Raw genomic sequence first — 25,771 nt, forward strand, 5'->3', positions numbered from 1 at the left:
ACTAAAAGAAATTTTCACACGCAGAGGGTGTGAAAGTAATGGGGTGCTTCTCCATGAGTTGTCTAGTGAGTGCGTCCTGTCAGAAGGATTATCAATAACAACTAATTCATACATGATTGTAATAATGCCTGAAAACGAACTAAACCGAGGCCTGATACAATTGAAAATTGTTTGTTTTTTTGAGATCTTTTTAGGAACACAACATTTGGTGACCCGATATGATCTCAAGGGAAGATTGGAAGCTCCTCTCCACTTTTTCTCATCCCCCAGGCCCCGATCAAAACTAAGCAGAAACCTGTTATATCCAATTCTGCACATTGGAAATACTCATTTAAATGGCTCAGGGATGAGCTGAGGATTTCCACAAAAGGTGCAAAATTTATGGTTCGGGTAGGAAGACAGAGCTGGCAGGATGATTCTGTGGCTATGACTGACGATGTGAACTTTCCGAACCGACAAAATTGAGGAAGAAAACAGGTGCAACATAGTGGCAAGTCGATGAAACCTGCTTTTCACCACCAAAACCACCAAAGTGGTTCCATATTCTCAAGGAGGAAATGAAGGGTGGATAAGAGTGACAAGCAGTCTTGGAGGAAGCATTAGTGTTCACAAGATAACGTTTAGCCTGGGGCAGTGGCTGAGTATTCATGTGGGTTATCATGGTTAGTAAAGCTCCAGAATTACCAGAGAGCAAAAATTTAGTAAATCTGTTTAAATTGGTAAAGGATGACTTTAACAAGATAGGAAAAAGGAGAGACTCAAGGGACAAAGGTGGAAAAAAGGTTCAACGAGTAGGTGGATGACTGAATAGGGAGGGGTTCTTGGGAAGTTCCGCTTTTCGGGTCCCTCCCCAACCAGTCAGAGATTTTATGCAGACATTTAGTATGGAAACATTTGGGTTAGGGAGTATGGGGAAAAAAGAAGGACATAAAATTGAGAGGAATCACAAGGAAGCAGACTGGAAATGTGGGGCCATGTCAGCAGCTGTCAAAAGAAACAAGGCCAAGGACAGGGGAATGAGAGAACTACAGACCGTGAGTCTGTATTCATATTTAAGGAAGTTACAGGATGAGGCGGCTTGACCACTCCTTTACAATTCCTCTGCTCAAAGAGGGGGGAGTGTCCCAGCCCCAATAGTAACCCTCATTGGTGTGTTGTTTCAGTATGAAGAAAAACCAGCCACGCTGGTCAACACAAGGATGATTGATGCTCTCACAGGCAATGCAGCTGGACAATAATAACAACACCTAGAGGATCCCCAAAAGACTATCCACAAGTAGCCAGAGGCTTCAACACCAAGATTTGAGGCACCAGACAAAGAAGGAAGCAGCCCCAGCTCTTGTCAAGACTCATGCGCCAGAAAAGACAGAGAGGAAGAGAAAGATAAGGAGCTGATTATTGAAGTTGATGACAATGAAGATGGTCATGAGGGGGAAAAGTTCAGAAAACAAAAAACACCTATGAACACAAAGGACAAAGCGCAAGGAAAAACAGGGCTGTGAAGAAACAGGTGTTGTGCTCCCACCTCTTATTCACAGTTTCATGAGCCATACATGTTGAAAGATGATCCCGATGATTGGTCAACAGTGGAAGCCCAAACTGGTAGCACTTTTGTAGGCACAGTACAGGGGCAAATATGAGAAACCATGTACCCAGATGACATCCCAATTTCCAGATGAATGAGACAGCAAGTACATCCCAAGGTTAAGAGTCCGGGAAAAGACACAAGAATAAACAAGGGAACAGCTGGAATTTTGCTGCTGAGATTGGATTTGAAAGGAAATATGGTCTACAAACCATGTACCACCAAAGATTTGCAGGGGTTAGTGGAACAACTCCCTAGCCTACACTAGGGAGTAAGCACCTGCATCAACAAATTCACGTAACTAAAAGGAGGTGAATCTTTTAACCTTGGGGATACCATCAGTATCCTTAGCTGGAGGTTGGTCTCACCAAGGCCATAAGCCTATGCATGCAACAAGGTATTTAGTCTTACGCTAAGCATGACACCACTTGGGAGAAAATTCGGGGAGATAAGTGGGCTATCCTGTAATCAACATATCCCACTCATGGAGAGCCCTCTGCCTTTAAGACAAACAGAAAAGGGGCTGATGAAGATGTGCTGGAATATTTGCAAAGAGCTACAGACATCAGGGGAACCAACACAGAAGAACCCCCAGAAGCTAACCAAGATACTCGCTGGTTGCTCAGGGAACAATGTGTGGAGGTATTGCTGCTGCCAGTACTTATTAAACTACACAAGATAATAGGGCTGATCAATGAGGATGAGAACACATTGACCCAGGCCATCATACATCATTGTGGGAAGCATGATCAGAAGAAAGCAGAAGAAGCTGAAGAGTTCTGGGTACTGCAGAAGAAAAAAAAACAATTGTCTCAAAAGAACGGCATAGACAATTCTCTGACATCAACACTAGTCAAGGGAAAGATAACAAAGGCAGTGGAGGCAGTCACCTAGACGGCAGCAGCTGTTATCCTGACAAAGGAACTGAAAAGGGGATATTGCCTGAATCAGAATGCATCCCCTCATATATCTTTGGCAGTCTCCCCCAAATTCCCACTACAATCACTGGGTCCCATGGAAAAACATTGTTTAGCCCAAACATTGGATCCAGACACAGAGGGGCCCAATACCTTCCTTGCCCCACAGAATGATTCTCTTACACACATATAATGTACGGTAATCATCCTGGCAAATGCATTTTTCTGTCTGCCACCATCTTTCAATCCTGGCCCATTTTCATAGTTTCCCACCAAGGGCAACGGCACATTAATACCAAACTTCCCTAGAAGTTTCGGAATAGTCCCAGGATATTCAAGAAAGACCTTTCAAAGCTAGACTTACTGGAGGGCACCATACTTCGCATGTACATGGACAGTTTGTTGCTGGCCTCAGAAATCTCAAGAGAGAGTGTTTTCTCAACAGTATTGAACTGCTTAGCTTACTGAGCAAATCAGGATACAAAATCAGGGAATCGAAAACTGCAAATATGCAGAAGGCAAGTTACATTCTTAGGCTTGCCTCATCTCCGGTCAGGGACCTTCCATCACCAGTTGCTACAATCCTGTCATCCCCCAAACTGCTCACAGTCCAAGCTATGTTAGCTTAACCTTAGGGTTAACAGGATACATTGGATCCTGTATCCCAGGATACACTGCCCTTACGCAGCCTCTCAGAGATCTGGTCAGCATCACTGGACCGAGGGAATTAGGTATCCAATTGAAATGGATAGAGGACGCCGACGTTCATTCATCGCCCTGAAACAATTGACGTTTTTAACCCTCCTCACTAGACAATCCTGACTACACAGAGCCATTTTACTTGTATGTTTCTGAAAAAGACCACAGCTGTAACACTGTCCTATGTCAGGAAAAGGAAAGAAAAAGATGTGTTGTCATACTACTCAAAAAAGTTGGATCATACAGAGAGGGGGTACACGCCAAAGCAAAAATATATAGCCGCCCTAACTTAGGCAATCCAGAAAATTTAACATATTGTTATGTGACACCTGCTGAAAATCAATACACACCATGGATTTATGTCATTCATCACATCAAAAGCTTTCACCTTCTCTCAGTCAAGGTCTCAGTATCTCAGATTCGGCCTGGACCACCAATAAAAATGTGGATTAGATAAACTACCTGTATTTTCACTGGCTGACGTTCATAAATTATATGAGGGATGCTGTAAACAGATTATCCAGACAATGAGAATTAACATCTTTGATGGCCCAGCAGAATCACATTGCATATGGTTTTAGCTAAGGAGGCTGGAGTTTGCAAAATGTTTGGGTCATACTGTTGCAACAACACCCCATCAGATGATCAAGAACCAGTCATGATCACAGAGAATACTATAAGAAATGGATATGATGTTAAAATATGAAAGTTTTGGGGAGTTTCTGCACTAGGCATCTGGGGAGCGCATCCTGTCAGGCAGCTTATCGAGAACACTGTGCCTGAAAAGTAACTGAACGGAGGTCTGATTCAATTGACGTGTGTTTTTTGGTTCTTAACAACGCAACACCTCCAAGCGTCTTTCACATTTCATATAATGTGTACTCCTGAGAGCAACACAGGAAGGTGCAGCACACAAAAAGGGTCTTTCGCATAGTATACTTTAAATCAGGGAATAAAGCAATTTAAGCCCCTCTGTTTAAGTTGTTTCCATCCACTGACCTGGCAAATTATATTTATTTGTCCCCAACTACAAGGTTGTCTTTATAAAAACCATTTTTTTTCCCCTGCGTCTTCTAAAAAGAAGAAAAATATGAGTCTTAGTTTGAAGCGTCTAACAGCAGGAGTTCTGGAAATAACCAAAAAGGTACCGGTACATCAGCTTCATGTATCTTTCATGCAACAAATTTAGAAGTCAACTCTATGTGGAACTGGAAACCAACCACAGGCACATTACAGGTTCTCTTAAAAGATTCAAATACATCTGAGCCGCACATAAACTTTATCACCCAGATATGGAATCCTCCTAATAAAGATTTAATAATTAACTTTTCCAAACTGCAAAATGATCTCTCAAAAGAAACCATTGCTGATTAACTGGCACTTCTGACACCATTATAGCAGAGGTCCTCGTCTATTTGTGAAGGAAAATCATTGAATAAATATACATTTAGAATAAAGAAAGAGATGTAGGCAGGTAACTGATTTAATAAATTATCTTCAATACATTTCTTACACTGTTTGTAAAAATCATAGTGACAAAAAGATAAAATACAACGGATATTTAACATTCAAAAGACATTTGCTCAATTCAAAAGCCTTTACTCATCTAACAACCAGACAAGGTAGTATGACATATAAAGATAAACATTTACATAGATAAATATTTGATGTCAGTTGGAGCAAGCAGCAGAAACAGATCTGGTGTGTTCTTGATGGATCAACCGAACAAAAAACAAAAAAAAAACCAGTATCACTCAAAAATCACTCACTAATCAAGAAAAGAAAGAAGTTGTCAGTTCAAGAGATGAATGTGGCACAGCAAGTGGCAGAACTACTCAGCAATATTGTCTTACTTTCAGAATGGAAGCGAGACCACTCTATGTATGTGAATGATAATGAATTCAGAGCACAGGTTTGAATAAAGCGAATTTCCAACTTTTAGGTGAAATAATTTTGAAGTGGTGTAGATTAACATGTACCTGTATACTATCCAGGGGAGTCAAACTGAGCTGGATCCAATGATTTGTGCATTTTCTTTTCAGATTCTACATGAACAGTGTTCATCCACTGTTGGAATCATTTTGAAAGTTGAGAGTTGAAACCCATCCGTCTAATAAGCAGCGAAGGTGACGTGACTGGAACTATTTCAACATTTCACTTCCCCTGCTTTCAGAGTAATTGCAACCAACTGAACTCCATGGTGCTTCAACAGGGAAACAGTTTCCAATGTGGTGACAACATGGCAACATAAACCTGCAGATAAAACTTTTTTTCTTTTTGTTTTATAATCTTGGATAGTAGTTATCCATCTTCTGACCTTTAAACCAATTCAATCATTTGAGAGAATTGAGAAAATCTGATGATCTAAATAGCAGATACTTCAATTTAATGGGTCAAGAGCCACAATGTCATAAATCATTACAGTATATGTGATCTGCTTTCTCCAAATTCCCTCATTGATGTATAAACATTTGAGACATCTCAAGAAGCCCTTAGAGCAACTACACCAGTAAAACCTCAGATTGTATTGAAGACAATAATCGAAGAAGAAGAAGTTTATTTCAGCACTGGCAGTACACTGAATTAAGCGATGCAGGTTTGAACATCCTCGGATAAAAGATGTAAAACGTCCTGGAGCGAATCCTGGTTAGATTTTTAATTTTACTTAAAGACTTCTCTCAAATAAAATGTAAATTATAATTAACTATAAAATCAATTGATTGCAATCTGAAATCATCTTTAACCGGATTTGTAATTCTTTTTTCTTTAAATATACTGTTCCACCCAGGTGAAAAACATGTTCAATGTTGCCACCCAGTGGCCACAAATAGTAAAAACAATAAACAAATGAACATTCAGTTCTGTGCACACTTCCTTTTAGTCCATTCTTTAAAACAATCTTTGACCAGACCTTTCATGCACATTACCAAATCCCTATTGAAAAATGAAAACAACTCACAATACCTCTTTGATCACAAAACGGTAATTGAGCCAACTTTCAGAAACACTGCATTTCAAACAGTTCTTGACTGTTTGGTAATAAACTGGACGTTGTTTTCCTACAGAAATCGCATTTCAACTAGGTTTTTTCTGAGTACTGCTGTATAAAACATGTTTTATACTGATTTTAAGATTGGATAATGTTCAAGGCAAGTATGCAGTAAAAATATATGCAACCTTGAAGTTTAATTTCAACCCCTAGATATCTAACCAACTGCATATAATGGTAAATGGTCTCCACTGATAAAGCGCTTTCATCCCCTTGTCGTTTCAAAGCGCTATTTTACATTCACCCATTCACACACACATAAACCAATTATTGGTGGCAGCAGGGCATAAAAGGTGCAAAGCCGACCATCTAGAGCAACTAGGAGATTGGATGTCTTGCCCAAGGACACTTATGCATCCAGATAGGAGGAGGCAGGGATCGCATTGACAAATTCCTGATTGGAAGGGCCATCGCTATACCAACTGAGCCACAAGTGCCCATCTGAACAAAACATTGCACATTCAAACATATATCCCATTTTTAAAAACCAAAAAGGCAATGACATCCATTAAAATGTTAACAATGACAATTCTGAAATGTGGAGGTAGAATTGTATCGCTCATAAAAGTAAGACTGTTCAATGAGATGAACTGCTCAATTTTAAGCCTCCCTCTATTTTAAAATCTAGAGAAATCAAGAGAGAAACACAAAGTAAATGTAAACTGAGAGACGCTCCTACATAATCAGTGGGTTGTTGTGATGTTGCCTAAAACATTACACAAGAATGCATCATCACCCTAAGCCATCCCAGCAGACCAAGCCAGACCGATGGTGCTGTTTGCTGTTTCCATGGCAACGTCGATGGGCGAGTCGCTGAAACTAAAACCAAATGTGGATGGATTGAGTAAATACTCCTTAAGAAGTGGCAAGTCAAAAAAAAACAAAAAACTACAGGAAACGAAAATTATGAAAAATCATGGACTGTCGTGCTTTCATACTGTATGTCCGGCTTCCGGTTTCAGTTGTCACCATCTTCCACTGCTTCCGCTGTCACCTCAGAGAAAGTCAAGGGAAAGACACTGCAGGAATTAAGACATGGTGATCACAGATTTCTCTGCACAGGAAGCACTGAGGTTGGTCTGCGTGGTTACGTAGAACTGGAAGGCCCAGGAGCAGACTGAAACATCTTGGACAAAGCGGCTAGTTCAGGTGGAGGACCTGCTTCATGAACTCATAGGTGGTGAAGGCCACGGCCTGAGATGGCACACAGCGGATGTAGTTGAGAGAAAGGCCTCGATACAATCCCTTCTGGACTCCATACTGATTATACACGTATGACAGCGTCTTGCTCATTGATCTAATAAGGGGAAAGGAAAGTAAATTATTACATTGTTAGTAAACACAAATAATAATGTGAAACATTCTGGTAATCAGCAATTTTCTCATGCAGATAGTCATTTCTTTCACTTTTTATGCAGAAATCTAATCTTGGGCTGCTGGTGAGTTACTTCCACTGGCCTGCGTTAATGAGGGTATAGAGAAATGAGATATAACGGATTTCTTCTTCTTAGTTTCCGTTCGGCTTTTCCCTTCAGGGGTCATCACAGCATATCAACCTTCTCCATATAACCCTATTCTCTGTATCATCCTCTCTCACACCTACGAACTTTATATCCTCTCTCAGTACCTTCATAAATCTTCTCTCGTGTCTGCCTCTAGACCTCCTGCCTGGCAGATCCAATTCCAGCATCTGTCTACCAATATATTTACTATCCCTATCACCTCCCCCACCCCCCACTATCTGCTCTCTTAAAAAGTGTAAGTGCTCACAAAATTGTGAGTACTTTCTTAAGATCGCTTTTAAAGAAAGCATATAATATGAAAAAAAAAAGCGTTGGTCACTAGGTCTACACAGCCTGTAGACTCTGAGTTTCAAACATGAAATAAAACACTCACTGCTAATGAAACCTTAAGTGGCATCAACTATATTTTTCAGTTAGAGTCCAAATCAGTTTCTGTCAAATGCAGAAGCCAAAACCTGGCCTCCTTTCAGGGTATATGAAGACAACGCTTCTGCTTATGTAGGTAAGCAGACTAAAAATATTTTGCTCTGTTAAAAATATCACTTGCTTTATGTTTTTTAAAATCTGAATAGTGCTTTAGAGTTCTTCTTCTGTAAGATTTAATGCAAATGCCTGGAATTTGAAGTGAAGTGTGTCAGTTTGCTTGAAAGTTGTCGCTGGAAAAGCTAAAAGAACCTTTCAAATGCCTAAACACATGTTTGGTATGAATTCTAACAGGCTTTAGGAACCTTATAGAATACAAAACTATGTTAAATACAGCCAGTCAGAATGATCTTCTCCAAAAGAAATTAGGTATCTCTCACTCAAACCCTGTGCAGCAGGACATGGAATGGAAGATTTTAGTTAACAGGGCAGGGACCAGAAAGATCGCTGCTACTTACACGCATTTCTCGGAGTCAGCAAGCACGCCCCCTAACTGCATTCTTCTCCGAGCCACATCTAAGGGGTAGCTGGTGAGAAGACATAAGTTATGTAAACTACAGAGTCATGTAATCAGTTGTACTCTCAGCCAGCCAACCCGTCAGCTCATGACTTTAAGCTTACGATATTGTTTGAGCGATGGCACCAGCAATTCCTCCGCAGAGCAAGTTGACAGAGCTTTTTAGAACAAGAACCTTGGGGTTGTCTGAGGAGGGACAGCCAAGCATCTCGGGGAAATGTTTTAGACCAAGGTTTTTCAGTGTGTCGAAGGTGAAGAATGAAAAGCCTGTGGGGTTACGACTGGAGTCACACAATGCGATGCAAAAAATATTGAAAACAGAATATTTTCCGTCAAAGAGGACACCTGAGGTGCTTGTGGGAAATGTTCACAATGATGATAATATTCACCTGCATAGGGAGCCATTCCAATAAGTGTTGGTGTGAGTCCCCTATAAAAGCCTGTAACCCCTCCCTCCTATGTCAAAAAAAGACAAACCGGTCAGATTGTGTAAAAAAGACACCAAACTTTAATAACGTTGAAGGGAAAAAAACACTTTGCTAAGGAAAGGAACATGAGCCACTCACCTTTAGATAAACAGTGTGGAAGGTGTTTGCAATTCCAGTGTAGCGATGCTCCCCTCTCACCTGAAAGGCCAGCCGTGCTCGAACCATGTCCAGGGGATAGGTGCAGATCACTGCAGTCATCCCTGACAGAGCACAACATAACCACTGACTTGTGTTTAAGATCCACAAACTGTTTACATTATATTTGCTTTCCGTGTTCTTTGCTATTGTTATTACATGTTAGTGTTTACCCTCATCTTTATTTTTATCACTTTGAATTGTTATTCTCCTCTATGTATTTACTCTTTTGAGATTTTGCATTTTAATATCTGTCATGTTCTTGATGTTTTATATTAATTCAAAAAGGACATAAGACATTTAGGGTCCATTGCATGCTAGATTTTTTTTCCTTTTGATTTCCCCCTAATTGTCTGTAGACTGCATTTGTTTGTTTCTTTTAACATCCTGGTGGCCTATACCTGTCAAAATTTACTGTAATGGTATATATTATTATAAAGGAGCAGAAATATTATAGAAACACACAACGTCTCTGTATGAACTTCAACTGTACAATTTCCATTGTTAATTTCAGGTGAGCAACACCGAAACTTAAATCCTATTCAATCTTATTAATATGAAATTATGAAAGTTCTACTAAGACATTTACATCAAAAAAGAAATGATGTCACCAGTGATCAATTACCTGCCATAGATCCAGCCATGAGACGGTGAATGTGTCCTGAGAGCCCCAGCCTTTTACTGAGCAACTGTTAAGTTAATGGAAATGTCAGCATGCTAGAAGAAAACAGTAACTAACAGTTTCAAAAAGCAACACTGCACAACTGTCGCTTATGGCATTACAGTAGCTTACATTACACGCTGACATATTGCATTTTCCAAGATTGAGTTTTACAACACGGGACTTTTTCAGATGTACTTTACCTTTCTATAATTGTCAAAGGCCATAAACTGGATTGCCCCATAAGGAAATATTCTGACCATCATTGCCCCTGCGCCTTTATAGAAACCAAGAAATCCTTCTTTCTTTGGCACGGCTCTAAGCGTGGAAAACACACCTGCAAAAAAGAAATAATTAAAAAATCGGCAGTTTGAGAGATGACAGGTTTGACAACAAGCGATGAATGGTCACCTCATGCATCTATGTTTGTGAAGGTTTTTTACCAAGATGTTTGTAGTGGGGATTCTGGCCCTGAAGCAGGATTTTGACTCGGTCTAGAGGGGCGATTGTAATCTTGGCACAGCATGCTGCTACACCTTCACAGAAAACAGAGGGACATGGTATTAACCAGCTGTAGATTAGGTGTCTAAAGTCACAGTGGAAGCCATCTGCTCAGTAACAAATGCAAACAGAATTGGAGGAGATTGGCGAGGCATCGAGCAGAATGGCGGTGCTGTGCTCAAAATTTGTATAGCTGATTTCTTACAATTATCCGATTAACTTTAAATAAAGCTTGGACGAAAAGAGGTCTGTCAGTTACAGGTGTCATGTTTCAGTCATTCGTGCTTGCAGGAAAGACATTGGATTCGCTGTCTATCATAATGCAAGCGCTCGAAGCAAAAAAACTACTTCTTTGACCAGGTTCTGACACAGACTTCGGAAGTTGATTCATAGTCATGAAAACTAATATTTTTATAAAATGCAGATACTGACTCCAGGGCCCTGGCCCAGAAAATCCGCTGACAGAGACTGCAATGTAACAATCTAGCAATCTATTTTCCACATTTCACATTCAAACACCCCAAGGTGCTGAAGACATCTTTTTTCTCTTGGCTATAAAAAAAAAAAAAAAAAAACTAACATAGGTAAATCTTGTAGAGCTGACAGCTTCAAGTTGAGATTCAGAAGCTGTTCTTGGTACATTTCAGCCATAACCCTACAGCTCTGGTAGTCTAAGGGTTCTGCACAGTTTAATAGTTGTAATACTATACTCCTCTTGAATCCTTGATGTTCTTTCTACCCTTACAAATGCTATTAGATCTGAAGTTCTTTCTTGAAACCTTGCCACCGCTATGGACTGCTACACAATCACTGTAATGCCCAGCTGGCAAGCCAATACTTGCTTATCAGTCTGGAAGACAAAGTCTAACAAGACCTTCAATTAATCATTTCGACTTTGGAACTTCCAGTCTATATTCGTGACAACTCTGTACCTGCTACCTGACGCACAAAGAGTGACTTCCAAGCCTTAATTTTGCATGTTTCATATTCGCTTCAACTGTGCTGCTCTTATCAGACAGACTGTATTCACCCTCCTGTATTCTGTCAACTAGGAATTCTTGGTGTATCTGTCAAAAAAACTGTTACTACTATCTGAGTTTTTGAAGTTCTTGGACTTCCTTAGATTCAAAACTGTACTGTGGACCCTCATTACTTCATGGTTTGGCTTTGGCGCCCTCTCTACTTTGTGCATAATTTGTAATTTGTAATTTGTAATTCGGTTCGCGAGATTTAGCATTCTTTAGCGTTTTTTTGCAGTATTTGATTTTTTTTTTGTGATGAAATAGCCACATCTAGCCTAAGAAGAAAAAAAAAACAGTAAAATTAAAGTAAAATAAATTTGATAAAATAAATAAAATATGAAATCCTCATTGCTGGCACACATTTTTGGAGGACAGGGCTTCTCCAACGTGATTCCGGACAACATCAATGGCTTAATAGACTGCCATTTGGATACGCTGACAGACGAGGACGTCAATGAGATGAGGAAGCCTGCCAGCGAGGATTAGGAAAAGAAGCGACAAGAAGGAAGCAATCTAAGACACTGGTCTCACGCTCAAATGACTTGCAGCTATGACAAACGCCGCAAAAGCCCTGCAAAATAAGTCGCAAGATCGGGATGACGATAGGGTTCGGTCGGTCCACTTCTATAGCATGATCGAGAGTGTCATGGCAGTTTATAAAACAGTTTTCAACCAGAAAAAAAGCAGAGGCAGCAACAGCCTATAACAATGGTTCTGAAGAAAAAAGCACCAGGAAAGCATACACCTGCGTCTTGAGCAGAAGGAGGAGGCGTAATGGCAGGGAGGTTCGTTGCGGTTGATCTGTAAATACCACCAAAATTATTACATCTTGGAAAGTAACACCCGCGAAAAGTGAGGGTACATTGTACTTTTATTATGCTATCGTTGCAAGTCAATGTGGAAATTTATGAAATCTGTTTCCTAAGTAATGCCAAGTCTTAATCTGTAATCCAGACTCCTATGCACACACTTGCCCTTTTGGCTGCTGCTGTCAGGGGTCGCAACAGCAATCAACATCCTCCATCTAACTCTATTCTCTGTATCCTCTTATCTCACACTATCACATCAACTTTCCTCCTTTAATCCATCCATAAATCTCCTCTTCAGTCTTCCTCTAGACCTCCTGGGTGGCAGTTCCAACCTGAGCATCCTTCTACCAATGAATACTCTATCCCTCCTCTCTGTACATGACCAACCCACCTCAGTCTGGCCTCTCTGACTTTATCTCCAAAACATCTAACATGTGCTGTCCCTCTCATGGACTCATTCCTGATCTAATCCATCCTAGTCTCTCCCAAAGAGAACCCCAACGATTTCATCCCTGCTACCTCCAGCTCTGGCTCCTGTCTTTTCCTCAATTCCACAGCCTTTCAATCATACAGCATTGCTGCTTTAAGCATCATCTCATACATATTCCCTTTCATTCAGAATTAAATTTATTTATTGCACAGAATCCCGGACACTTTTCTCCACCTATTCCAACCTGCTTGAATGTGTTTCTTCACCTCTTTTCCACACTCACTGTTGCTCTTGACAAACTACTATGCATATGTCATGAATCTTTTAAATGATATGTAATTGCAATCACTGTATACCTTATTGTTGATAATCACACGTGTATTTGGAATTAGTCCATCAGAGGGATAGCACATGTTAGATGTTTTGGGGATCAGGTCAGAGAAGCCAGACTAAGGTGGTTTGGTCATGTAAAAAGGAGGGATAGTGAGCGTATTCGGAGAAGCATGCTGAGGCACTGAACTGACAGATACGAGGGCTAGAGGAAGACCAAAGACAAGCTCCATGGATGTAGTGAAAGAGAGCATTACGTTACTTAGTGTGGGAGAAGAAGATACAGTGAATATGATTAGACAGGGGAGTTTGATTCGCCACTGTGACCCCCAAAGTGTGTAGCCTAAAGGAAAAGTAGTTGATATGCATTCATATCAGTCACTGTGCAACTGATTGTATATAATCATGCATACACTGTCTGAGGTAGTCAGGAAGTGAGAAGGTTATGGCTCTGTTGAGACCCACCTCTGAGTCAGAATAATATGTAAAGCATATGCGCCAAGATATTACTGGGACAGCAGGAGTCACGGTTCGAATCCTACCTCCAGCCACGAAGGAGCGAAGCCAATAGAAGTCCCCTTTGGAGGGGGTACTGATGCTGGGGGGCGTGGAGACTGCAGCTTCCGATGTCATCCTGTTTGCGCAAGGATCTGCAGCATCAACAGCTGCAAGAATATACAACCAGAAAAAAAAAACTCCATTACAACGGAGGTTCATACTTTACCTTTTAGGGCTGGTTGTTTACTTGTTATTTCAGGTAAATATTTCGCATAGAAGGGCCACGTAACTCAGGTCGGCAGCCGGAGAAAGAATCGATAAGGCTTTCACTCTGCGATCATCCGAACAAGTGGGCATAGGGTTCATTTAAGATATGCTACTTACTATTTACCCTAAACTGTGAGAGAGGAAGGCACAGTATCAAGAAAGGTAGAGGATTCCAACGTGAGGCTGCAGGTGTGTCGTTCCCCTACTTCCGGGATAAATGCGCCTGTTATGACGATCGATAAACATGGGAAGCGACTCTAAGGCGACCCACGGCTCGTCAAGCCTAAAGTTTGACAAAAACGCCCGGTTCCGAGAGACGTCAGACGGCCGTGACACTCCAGCCCACTTGTAGTCCTTCGTTTGACAGGTTGACGGTCAGTTTGTGGTGTTTGGATACGGTCGCCCAGAAATGACGCACAGTGACGTCATTTGGAGGAGGCGGAAGGAATGAGACATCGCGGAAATATTGTGTACAACATTACATTTTTGTTTCAATTTAGTGCTGAGCTCTACAATTATTTTGCGTTTTGTTATAAAAACTTTGATATACAAGAAATGAAATTGACTTTACTTTGAATCATGTTGTTTCCGTATCATTTAATCGTGATTTAATGTGCACTAAAACACGTCCTTTGTTTATAACATTTTAATGAAAGGAATGTTTTTTTTGATTTTCATATTGACATAAATACAAAAAAAAATCATACAATATTTTTTTTCATATGAAGTCTGACCCCCACACACACTTTTTTTTTTATTACTGTTTATACAATTTTCTACTATTATTTATTACTGTTTTTTTTTCTTGTAACTCTGGCACAACAAATTCCTTCGGAATAAAAAAAGTTGTTCTTATTCTTATTTTTATTCTTATTCTTATTCTTATTCTTATTCTTATTCTTATTCTTATTCTTATTCTTATTCTTATTCTTATTCTTATTCTTATTTACTGTTGAATGCAAGACTGCTGGTTTCATATTTGCCGACGGAAATTACTGAATAATGTGTGATTGCGTCAGAAAAATCTGATCGTTAGGGAGCGGCCTATGACGTCATACATTGTGTGTGGCAACGTCTGAGCGGACGTGCGAGGAAGAGGCGCCGGGTCAAGTGAGGAAGGATTTTATTTAGAAGAGGGAGACATCTGGTGTCAAATAGGATAATAAAGGATAGGATAATAAAGTTTTAAAGTTGCGAATAGTAAAACAGTTGTTTTAATTGTAATTAAAACTATTTTTTTATTGTTTTTGTTGTGATTGTTCTGAGATTTCAGACATAGAGTAGATGCACCGAAGTTGTGACTGAATTATCTTTCTCTTATTGTGTTCGAACTGCCAACACGAGTGGAAAATAGACGGATTTCTCTTTCCGGACACCATTTCTCAGCATCATCAATACACATGGTTGATAGCAATTTAATATACACATTCATAATAAATTATTCATAATAAAATACCTATCGCGTCTCTCTTTTTTTTTTTTTTTTTTTTGGAAAGTTACGCACAGAAACGCAGTTGGTTATATTGCATTTGAGAGAAAAACCTTCCAAATAAAACATGATATTTTGGGTAAAAAAAAAAAAAACCAGGGTGTTTTAATCCCAATTATTCCCTGTAATGTATTGTCTCAAGCAGGCCTTGTGTGGGAAAAGCCTAGATGAATCCTCCAGGGTGCCTGCACCCGGAGTCCACCTGCCGATGTGCCCTCGGGGCCGGGACAACCACCCACTGCGATCCACGCCGGGTTTTCCCGCTTTCTCTTTCCCTCCAGTGCGACAAGGAGTTTCTACCCAGCGGAGACCGTGGGGTTGCGTCTGGTGGAGGGAGGGAGGGAGAGAGAGAGAGAGAGAGAGAGCGAGAGAGAGAGAGCGGGCTGCCCTGGATGGATTGACAGACGAAGGATTTACTTTCTGAACGGGTGTCGTGCTCGGCCCACAAAAAAAAAAGGAAAAAAAAAACAGAATCACACGGTGCGTCGAAGCCCGGCTGCGCTTGCTGGATTGGGACCCGGGTCTGCGCCCCTGTCATGTCCATGCGTCTCCGCCACGGACGGACTGAACTTGCCAGCGGTCCATATTTGCCCGAGGAGGGAAAGCAATACAAGGTCTCGCCGGAGCGGAGTATTATTAGCAGTCCAGACAGTGCGACTGTCTCTCTCTGGTATGTAAAGCATTTCAGCCGTAAACGTGGAGATAAAAAAAAAAAAACATCGGAAAAGTCCCGATTTCCTTCGCGCTGTGCTTTTTTTTTAAACGCTGAGCGGTGATGACAGCGGCCAAGTGCAAAATAACAATAATAACAATGACAATGAAGAGCGTTCGTTAGGCGGTAATAACCCCCTCTGCAGACGGAGAGGCGAAAACAGGATCCGATCGCCGGCCGGGGCGCACTCCTCCTCCTCCTCCTTCTCCTCCTCCTCCTCCTCGCCCTTTAAACTGTTAAAACCACGCCAGACGGGAAGCTGCTGTTTGTGCACTCCATTTTTTTCTCCCCCCCTCAACCTCCCCCTACAATCTCTTCAGTGAAACAAATGACCCCGCTCGGTGGAAGTGTGCGTTTACTGACGTCAACCTTTTAGCACTTGCTCGTCCGAGTAGATGATTCAGGCGTGGCCAAAATGACATTTCAAACTGTCAGGGTAAAGACAATTTGTTTTTGTTGATCTTAATACATTCTTCTATTTTCCACCTCAACTTACGCTCACAATCCGAAATGTTTACCCTTAAACTATAGTACAAGGCGCTCATATTTTTGTTTATTACTGTACTCTTTCTCTACAGGTCATGCACCGCAACTACATTGTAACTACAGCATTACAAAGTGCATTTTAAGAGTAAAAAATTAGGGGATTTTTTTTTTTTTTTTAAAGAGCACTCGTGCACCAAGTAGAAGATAGACATTTATCTGGCTCCCATGCTGGCTGTCAGAAATTCTCCCCTTCACACCCTCAGCCATGCCTGCCACGACCAAATCCACGAGGAGACAGACACCTGCTCGGACAAGAAATGGCCAGAAAGTGATCAGCACTAAAAGGCAGACGTGCCACGCCAGTAAACCCAGAGGAAGAGCCGCGGAGAGGCTCCGGAATACACCAGCACTCCCCACAAGGTCGTCAACCAGGGCTCAGGTGCAGTCAGGACGAAGTCCAAGAGGGAGAGGGGTCAGTGGGCCTTCTGGTCAGGGCTCCGGGAGGTCATCCAGCAGAGTTAATGATGCCCTCCATGTAACCGGATCCGCCAGGCTTAGACGGCCGAGTAAGGTGCCTGCTGACCACATTGGCGAGTCGGAAGACTCCTTGGGACGCAGGAGGTCCCCGCGGGGCAATCGGGTCTCAACTTTTCCCTGCCAGTTCCCCAAACCATGTAGAAGTAGAAGAAACAGCAGGGGAAGCACGGGGAGGGGAGCGGCATCGCAGCGAGGTAAAAAAAGAGCGCAGCCTTCAAAAACCAGCACCAATGACATTACCGCCGATGAGGAAATTGAAAAATTGAACACTTCTGTCTCAGAAGAAATCCTCCCGGTGTCTTTGAAAACTGATTTTGAAGTCCTAGAGAATATCAACGATCAGGTCCTAGGCGTCAGTAATGCTAAGGAGGATAGCCCGCTCAAAGCTGATTCCCCGCCGAGTAATGACACACTGGAACACTGCTTGCACTGCAGCTGCGAGAGCACCCTACCCCAGCGAGACGGAAAGCCCGTCGATGACAGCATGGTTGACCTCAGATGTGCGACGGAGGCTCCTGTCTGTGACGGGGGGTCGAAACCTACAAGAATTGAAGACAGCCCCTCTGATCAAGCAGCAATAAGTGTCGGTTTCTCGCCGCAGAATCAAGGCGGCGACGATACAAAGGGAAACTCACCCATTTTGGAAGAAAATCTTAAGCATCCTGTCAGTGACAGTTATGAAAATTGTGCAAATCCAGTCCCTTATGAGGAAGGCAACAGTTTTAAAGAAAAGAGCACGAATGATGGTAGTGGAATCATAGCAGACGCAGAGAGAAAAGAGGAGTTAAATCATTTGAGAAGAGCGAGTTTAAAGGCAGAGAAAACAGCTGAGAGTGTGGATGACGCTCAGAAAGATCTGGAGGAGTTGGTCGAGGGGCTGGATGATCGTGGGGGAGGAAAAAAAGAAAACAAGAGTGGCGTTTCCATGCATTCGGTGGACTCCCTCCCCAGCGCTCCTGCTTTCCTATCTCTCTGCTCCGCTCACTCTGATGATGGGCTGACGGAGCACCCAGAATCATTTGCAAAAGTGCAACTTGTCTCAAACACAGCTACCTCAAATCCAACCAAAGCCCCCTCCAGCTCGGAATCCCTTGGAATACAAGTTCTGAGGCAGTGTGAGATAGCCATGCAAACCCAAAGTCATGGTGCTAAACCTCAAGTCCCGGGCTTCTCGACTGCCTCTGAGATCCCCCTGTTGCTTCAGAACACTGTAGTGGCACGGAGTACACCGGTCATCATCCGTAGTGACTCCCTCAAAGCTGGGACCTTAAGGGAGTCAAATCAGAGGGAACTGCAACAATGTCAAAGTCTGGAGAAAGTTTCTCCTCAGTGGGGAAAGCAAGCTTGTTCACCAGCTGAGACTCAGACCAAAGATTGTGAATCTTTTCAAGAGCCGGCCACACTGGACGAAGTATCTTTGCCGCCACGGTCACATGTTCCTCGGTCAAAAACAGAAATACTTTCAGCTGAGTGTGAGCCAACCCTGGGTGAGAACAGCAATGTGGTAGAAGTACCAGAGCAGGACTCGCTGCCAAAGATCTCCACTCCCTCTCTTGACAGCAGCTCCACATTCTCCTGCAGCTCCGAAAACACGCGCTCTTCTTTTTCTTTTGACACCGAGTCCGAGGCGGGCTACGGAGAACCCAGCACCTCCATCTTGCCGGGGTACTGCGGGCAAGAGGGTGCCCAACTGCCCCACTTGACCACTCCAAAACCACACAGGAAGGAAAGGAAGAAGCGTAGCAGATGTGGGAGGTGTGAGCCATGCCTGAGGAAGGTCAGCTGTGGCCGGTGCAGCTGCTGCCTCAACCGCACAACCGGCCACCAGATATGTAAGCTGAGGAAGTGTTTGGAACTAAGAAGGAGAAGACCTTCATCTCTGCTAGCTGTCCTTGCTGCACAGGTAAGGCTTGTATTACACTATGTTGACATAGCATAGTAAATACATTTTTGAACAAGTTCTTCAAGTAATAACGTCACACGGGCTCTTGTAGCAGTCAAGTCCTTAAATAACTCCTGTCAACCTGTGAGTAGGAAATTATCAGATCCTCTTATAAGCTTTCAAACAGTATAGATGCGGTGACTGTAAAAGAGGCAGTGTTGCTGTCTGACAGCATTGCTTTTTGTTTTTGTTTTATCTCAGAGGACTGCCTGACCATCTACAAGTAGAAAGCTTTGGTTTTCATAAAGACAACTTCCTTGATTGTGTTAAATGTCATATCATTTGTGTCTTCCTGTTCAATGCCAGAGCGTTTAAAAACGGGAAGTGTTCATGTGAGAACATTGCGGATTTTTGCATGTATGTATATGCAATTATGTTGAGGGGAAGGTCCTGCCTCATGACTGGCAGCAGTTCAGCACGTGGTTGGAGTGCATATCTGTTTTGTGTGTGTGTGTGTATTTGTGTGTCTCTGCGCGTGTGTGAAAGAGTATGTGACAGAGAGGAGAGAGGGCACGGGAAAGACAAAAAGAGGGAGAAAGAAAGAAATAGAGCTTACCCATGGCAAAATGGTATTTTGTATCTTGTGTCTGGGAATTGGTTGCGTTTGCACGGATAATAGTATAGCCATATTATATAAACCAAAACAAGTCCAAGTTGTGCATCCTACTGACAAGTTACATGCTTTTAGAAAGAACTTGCTAAGACTACAGTTTGAACTGCCAGTGCATTTTAGGGGTATTTTTGTCTCTTTATGATTTTTTATGCTGTTACTTTTGTCTTTTCGTTATAATGAAATCTCCATAAACTTGTGGAGAGAAGTGCCCTCTGGCTCTGGAATCAAATTTACAAACACGGCCCCGGACAGGATACCGAGCAATATAATACTGATAAGCAAAAGCATTTGTCATCATAGAAGGTTTGAAATTATTATTTTGATGAGAAATTTGCAACATTTCTTACAGCTAAATACTCACAGGCGATGTTTATATATACCAGAACTCATGCTGAATATATCAGCTGAAATGATTTCATTGTTTTTTTTTGCTAGAATGGAGCAATGTCAAAATGAGTGCAGCTGTCATAGTGAGTTTACAGGCACTCTATTGAATATTCATTTTACTGCTTGAACCCAACAACTGAAGAAAATGAAAATAAGACTAATACTGTTATGTCTTCTTTTATATTCAGTTAGAGTGACAACAGAGCAGGAGGCTGGACAGGAGTAGACTGTTGAGTAACCGGTGCTGTAGGCTATAACAGTCTGTAATGGGTCTTTCCACTTTCAGTATGAATAGGAATGTCCAAGACCCATCTTGGAGAACGAGCAATCGAAAGCTCCCTAATTGGTCGCTCCGTTTTCACATGCTTTGAGGATATTATACCATCTAGTGGCGAAATTGCCCACAGTGTCACATTTTCTTGTTACCAAACTGATAAGATGTTTGCTAAATAGCACATAGCTTTTTTTATTGTAGAGTTAAACTCAGGAACTGCAGGCTTGAAAATATCTTTTCATTCAGTCTAGTAGGACTTAAGAGTTCCTCATAGTGACTACTAGACCAACTGCATAATCGTGCATAATACATAGTTGTTAGGCTCACAATGCTATCCATGTGGCTGGGGGAGGGCTCTGCCTGAACAGCTATGTGTGAGAGTCCATGTGGTTGTGTAGTCTTGTGTGTGAGTGTGCACGCATGCACCGACTGAGCCCTCCGAGTCAGAGAACTGGCAGTGGCAGATTAGGACTGATTATGTAACACCTGCAGAATTAGTAGCAGAGACATTTGTGTGCTATTTCAGAGTATACGAGATGGCAGGCGAGGACGAATAGCCTGATCAGAGATTTCGCAAGTGTGATTTTTTGGAAATATGAGAATATGGGTCATTGCGTGTGTGTGTGTGTGTGTGTGTGTGTGTGTGTGTGTGTGTGTGTGTGTGTGTGTGTGTGTTGCATTCTCCCCTGCTATGTAAGCTGTTGCAATGTCAGGACATCTATCATCATGATTGGTTGGTTGCTAGTCAAACTAAATTCTTTCTTCCACTTTTTTTCAGATGTTGAACAGGTAGAGAAATAGACAATTATATTATTAACCATATTTATTATTAATGATAATAATAATAATGGTTGTTATTGATAATATTGATAATAATAATGATAATAATAATAATTTACTGATATACTGTGATCAATTGATCCTGATTGACTGTGTTTAACAGTAATTTTCACTTTAAGGGAAAAAATCGTTTGGACAACATTACTACTTACTCAGTGATTTGTATCCTGTGCATTTGATTTTAGAAATGACATTATGAATATAATTCTAGGGTTCAGCAAATCTGTGTAATTTCACAATGATTAGGACACAATTTTGTTTGTCAGTTAATGTGTTCTCAAGAGTCTCAAGAGTGTCTGCTCGTTTGAATTGTAGCACAACACCATTTCATGCCACAATTTTCATATAGACATTTATACCATAAAATTATTATTGGTTTATTGGTTCTCTATAAGAATTTTCATATAGACATTTATACCATAAAATTATTATTGGTTTATTGGTTCTCTGTATAACTATCTGGAACTGACCCTGGAAATTGGATTAGGGATCCTATGACTGATGTGCCTTTATTTTATCTTTCTGTTTTTCATCATGAAACATAGTGGACTGATTTGCTGTGTATGTGCATGACGCAAAAATGAATAACAAAACAAAAGAAAAAAAAAACTGTAAAAAGCAGTGCAATAAATTAAAGCTGGAAACTTTCAAAGTATGTATAAGATAGTGCAAGACGAGTAACAATTGCACTTTCCTTTTAAAAACGTCTGGTTTCACTCAGATTTGCAAGCTCCCTTGAGGCTTAGTCATATATTGGGCACTGACGATGAAGCTGAGATCTGGACCAGAAAACAAAAAATAGCACATAGGAACTAATGACAAAATAATGCATTTCATATAGTGTAAAAGATCCTGCATTTTGTGAATTTGAGAGAAATAGTCATGACATGTTTATAGCTGTAGGCTGCATAATTGCTTGTTTTTCAATGAACTAACAAAAAGAGATGTCAGTACTCATAGATTATGTTATTGATATTCCGCAGAAGAGTGAAAACACACACAGGGCATCATACGGACTTAAACAAAGAGAAAGCGACCTAGTTTACTAACATTTTAAGCCTTTGAATAAGTGCTAGGTTATTTTTGAGTTCATTCAAGGTTTTCATCTTTCAGATGGCAACACAAGTGTCTGAACCTTTTGTAAAAAAAGAAAATCATATTCAATCAATGAAGTTGCTCGATATCTACAGTTTTGCTTATTCTTTGTCATTGTAGTTTCATGCATTTTCTCATCATTTTGAAAGGGTTAATTGGATTGTAGAACATTTTTGTAAATGCCAATAGCAGTGTCTGCCTAGCTCCTACAGCAAACGATTCAGAGCCATGATGTCCATAAAGATTTTCATTAATCTAGGTCATGGTTATTTAAGGGTGGAATTAGGGGAAACTGGACTTTGCCTTGACTCAATTGTTCCCTGGATAATTCATCACCAACACATCTTTCTCTCCTTTTTCTGCTTAAATACATTCACCAGAGGAAAGGCACTGCTACACATTTCGGATACAAATATGCATAACATAACCTCTATGTATATGACCAATGTGGATATTTATACATATAATTCAATAAGTCCCTATCTACAACTACTTGTTTTCTGGTGCATTGTGCAGCTAAAAAGTCTCATTATCCATAAATGGAAACACTTAAATGTAATGTGAGAGTGATTTGTCCAAACAGACACTCTCAACAGACTTGAACCCCACTCTCCCCCTCTTGCAAACGGGAGTGGTGATCTTCAGCTCTGACGGTTGCCATGGTGAACTCATTGTCTGGCGCTGACCTTTGACCTGCCTCAGTTGTCTGATGGTGTATTCTCAGGATTGTAATGAGGATTAGTAGAGATAACCAGTAGAGGACCACAACTATATATTTAGGGCTTTGAACTCAATAACCTGCATCCAGGTAATTAGGGTAAACCACAATGGCTCTAAATCAGCCAACTGAATGCGATCAGTGAACCCTTTTATGTATATATGCGTGTGTGTGTGTGTGTGTGTGTTTACACATATACATAGATCATACATATACACAAACATAAACACATACATATATACAGACAAACATAACATACATATTCATGAGTACATATCTGTTTACACATAACGACATGATATAGATATGTATATATGATAATATAGGTATTGAAAATGTGAAACTAATAAAAGTACAGTTAAGAATATTCTTTTCAGTTTCTGACAATAATCCACACCGTCAAGTTAGAGGTAAGTGGTTTAGAAAAATTGAAAATAAATGCTAAAAGTGAACGCTTTAGTTTGCAACTCTCCTCTGTATTCACTTTTTCATTGATAGATAAAAAATCTTAATAATAACTCCCACACATACAGGTAGGCACACTGAAAATGAGTGAATGGATATATGCAGATCTGCACTGCATTTCCCCCGTTTTGGACATAAATGTGCTGGACAGAAGGGTGCCGAGTTGTGAGGGCGGATGATACATGAAATGTCAGACACTGCCAACATTTTCACCTCATATGAAAAGGCACTATGTGTTTGCCTACTTGCTTACCCTGGATAGCACCTCTTCCAGGGCACAGACACATTCTATTACAGGGCCAAACATCTGATTAGGGCAGAGCTGTACTTTCTGTCAACCTGATCTGAGTCAATTACTTTTAAAAATTCATTTGAGGCAGTTATCTGGAATACCTGCAGGACTTGGTCAAGTAACCCAGGAAGAAGCTATGTGGCTAAGGGGGGAAATGTCCATTTTATTTAATTTGGGGCTAAGTTATTTGGCCACCGCCCAACATACATCAGAGAAGCTCTATTGCTAATGCTGGGCCCAATTACAGATATACATCCACTTAGACAGCGATTTATTGACAGATGCAGACTGTTGGCTGCAATGCACATCCAGACATCAGTCATTTGCAGCAAGCATAAGTTTTTATAAATACATGTCAGCATGTATGCTTTAGTGTATTACAGTTGAGAAAAAATATTTCTACTCATAGATACAACAAGTGCTCCTCTAGTGAGCCCTTGGTTTCATTGCATCCGTAAGTGAGTGCTGTGGTCTGCCTGTTGTAAAGCTTTAAGTCCCCGGATCAGCTTTGAAGTCGTGCCACTTGGTTTCTCTGAGTGAAAAGAAATCCTCACTTTACCCCCAAAAGAAATGCCACTCAAATTGTACCAGGGACATACAATGGCCTCCTTCTAGAGAAGTCAGAGTATTTGTTTGGATTGGCCCAACTATTTAAGAATCAAGTTTTATTACTGAAAAAAATAAAACTTGCCTATTCTGGCTTCTTAGTGACATTGTTCATGAAGAACCTCTTGTTCCACGATGACGTCCACTCTTGAATTTAATGAATCAATGTGCCTGTTGATTCTTTTGTCAATCTGTCTCACAATTTACTTCTCACTTACTGTCTGTTGTCTCTCAGTGTGGACAGCATGCCATAACACATCAGAGTGCTGTCATCTGTTTGCACACTCTGCTGCATTTTCTTGTGTAAAATGCATGCACACGTGTAGTCATATCATAGCCAGCATGCCTACTCAGCATGTTGCACTTGCACAAACTTAAGTAAGCCTTTTCCTGTCTCATTGTAAGTGGATATGGGGCCCCCAGGCTGTGCACATGGACAGTGTGGGTTTTTGTGTGTATTTGGGTCTGTATGTATGTATGTGTGTGTGTGTGTGTGTGTGTGTGTGTGTGTGTGTGTGTGTGTGTGTGTGTGTGTGTTTGTGTGAGTTTCAGGTCTTATACCAACTGATGGAGGTTGAAGGTGAAACACTCTCTTCCATATAGGGGTTTAAACTCATTACCACAAGCCTAATATAACAGTCTTCTCATCGTAGTGTGTGCAGGCATGAACCTCTTATAGTTACTGACCAAACACTGCTGCTACCGAAAAAACACATGCAATTTAAAGACTGCTTTAAAGGTTCTAAAGGTCAACTCACCTCTCCTGGAACGTTTGGAGGTATGAGTGACCCACTCTTCCCTCATCATCTCCCTGTAAATTGAGTTTGTGCGGTTTTTGGGTGTGGTGTTGTATGCTGTTGATTTCTTTCCAAGAGCCTGATTTCTACTATATTACCATATTATTTTGCGTTTGGAGTTATGAATGTGAATTCATTGTATCTTTAAATTAGGTTTGCCCAGTGGCATATGAGCTAGTCACAGAGGATACTTGTGATGTCTGGTATGTCTCTGTATTTTATGTTTGCAAAGGAGGCCATGAGCAAGTAGGTCTTAAGAAAAACTTGTTCTACAAATCATGTACCGTATATGAGTACTAAACTCAATACATGGGTATGGTTAGGTGTATCAACCTGTTGTTTTCTCCTCATGGGTAGCTCAACCTGTTTGGAAGGTCCTTCTTTGGTAAAAAAACACACTTATACTTGCATGCACTGTTTGTCTTGCCGGAGAGAACTGGCATGTAGGATGTCAGAGCAGTTTCCCAGGGTTGTCAGCACTCACTTCTGCAAGACTCATTGCCTTTCAGTGCAACTGAATGACAAGTATTCATTAGCACTAGCTGTAATGTCATAAATGACAATATTGGCCACATTCACATTTGGAACAGCTCTAACACTTGGCTCTTTTTCCAGTGAATCAGTTCCTATATATTTGGAGTCAGTATCTGACCATTCAGCAGAA

At 41.1% G+C, this 25,771-nt stretch overlaps 2 protein-coding genes across 3 annotated transcripts in view; one reads left to right on the forward strand and one right to left on the reverse strand.

Moving 5' to 3' along the window:
• Nucleotides 1–5,742: 5,742 nt before the first annotated feature.
• slc25a16 (solute carrier family 25 member 16) lies at nucleotides 5,743–14,260 on the reverse strand. Of its 2 annotated transcripts, none has more exons than XM_086170069.1 (10): nucleotides 13,972–14,260; nucleotides 13,632–13,754; nucleotides 10,441–10,533; nucleotides 10,201–10,334; nucleotides 9,962–10,025; nucleotides 9,280–9,401; nucleotides 9,103–9,169; nucleotides 8,818–8,980; nucleotides 8,655–8,723; nucleotides 5,743–7,547 (listed from the first exon to the last, which is right to left on the reverse strand). In XM_086170069.1, the coding sequence occupies exons 2-10, from the start codon at nucleotides 13,720–13,722 to the stop codon at nucleotides 7,391–7,393; spliced, it is 960 nt and encodes a 319-aa protein (XP_086026195.1). In that variant the 5' UTR covers nucleotides 13,723–13,754; nucleotides 13,972–14,260; the 3' UTR covers nucleotides 5,743–7,390. The 2 variants fall into 2 exon arrangements, with proteins under 2 accessions (XP_086026195.1, XP_086026196.1); XM_086170070.1 differs by having other exon boundaries at nucleotides 7,247–7,547; nucleotides 13,979–14,098.
• Nucleotides 14,261–15,517: 1,257 nt separating this feature from the next.
• tet1 (tet methylcytosine dioxygenase 1) overlaps nucleotides 15,518–25,771 on the forward strand; it is a 35,350-nt gene continuing 25,096 nt past the window's right edge. The window contains exons 1-2 of the mRNA XM_086170071.1: nucleotides 15,518–16,013; nucleotides 16,634–18,981. Coding sequence (XP_086026197.1) covers nucleotides 16,807–18,981 — 2,175 coding nt within the window. The 5' untranslated portion in view covers nucleotides 15,518–16,013; nucleotides 16,634–16,806. The remainder of the gene's footprint in view (nucleotides 16,014–16,633; nucleotides 18,982–25,771) is intronic.

This window comes from Fistularia commersonii, chromosome 2, assembly GCF_037954325.1.
Source record: "Fistularia commersonii isolate RoL2024-O1a breed Wild chromosome 2, RoL_Fcom_v1.0, whole genome shotgun sequence".
NCBI lineage: Eukaryota > Metazoa > Chordata > Actinopteri > Syngnathiformes > Fistulariidae > Fistularia > Fistularia commersonii.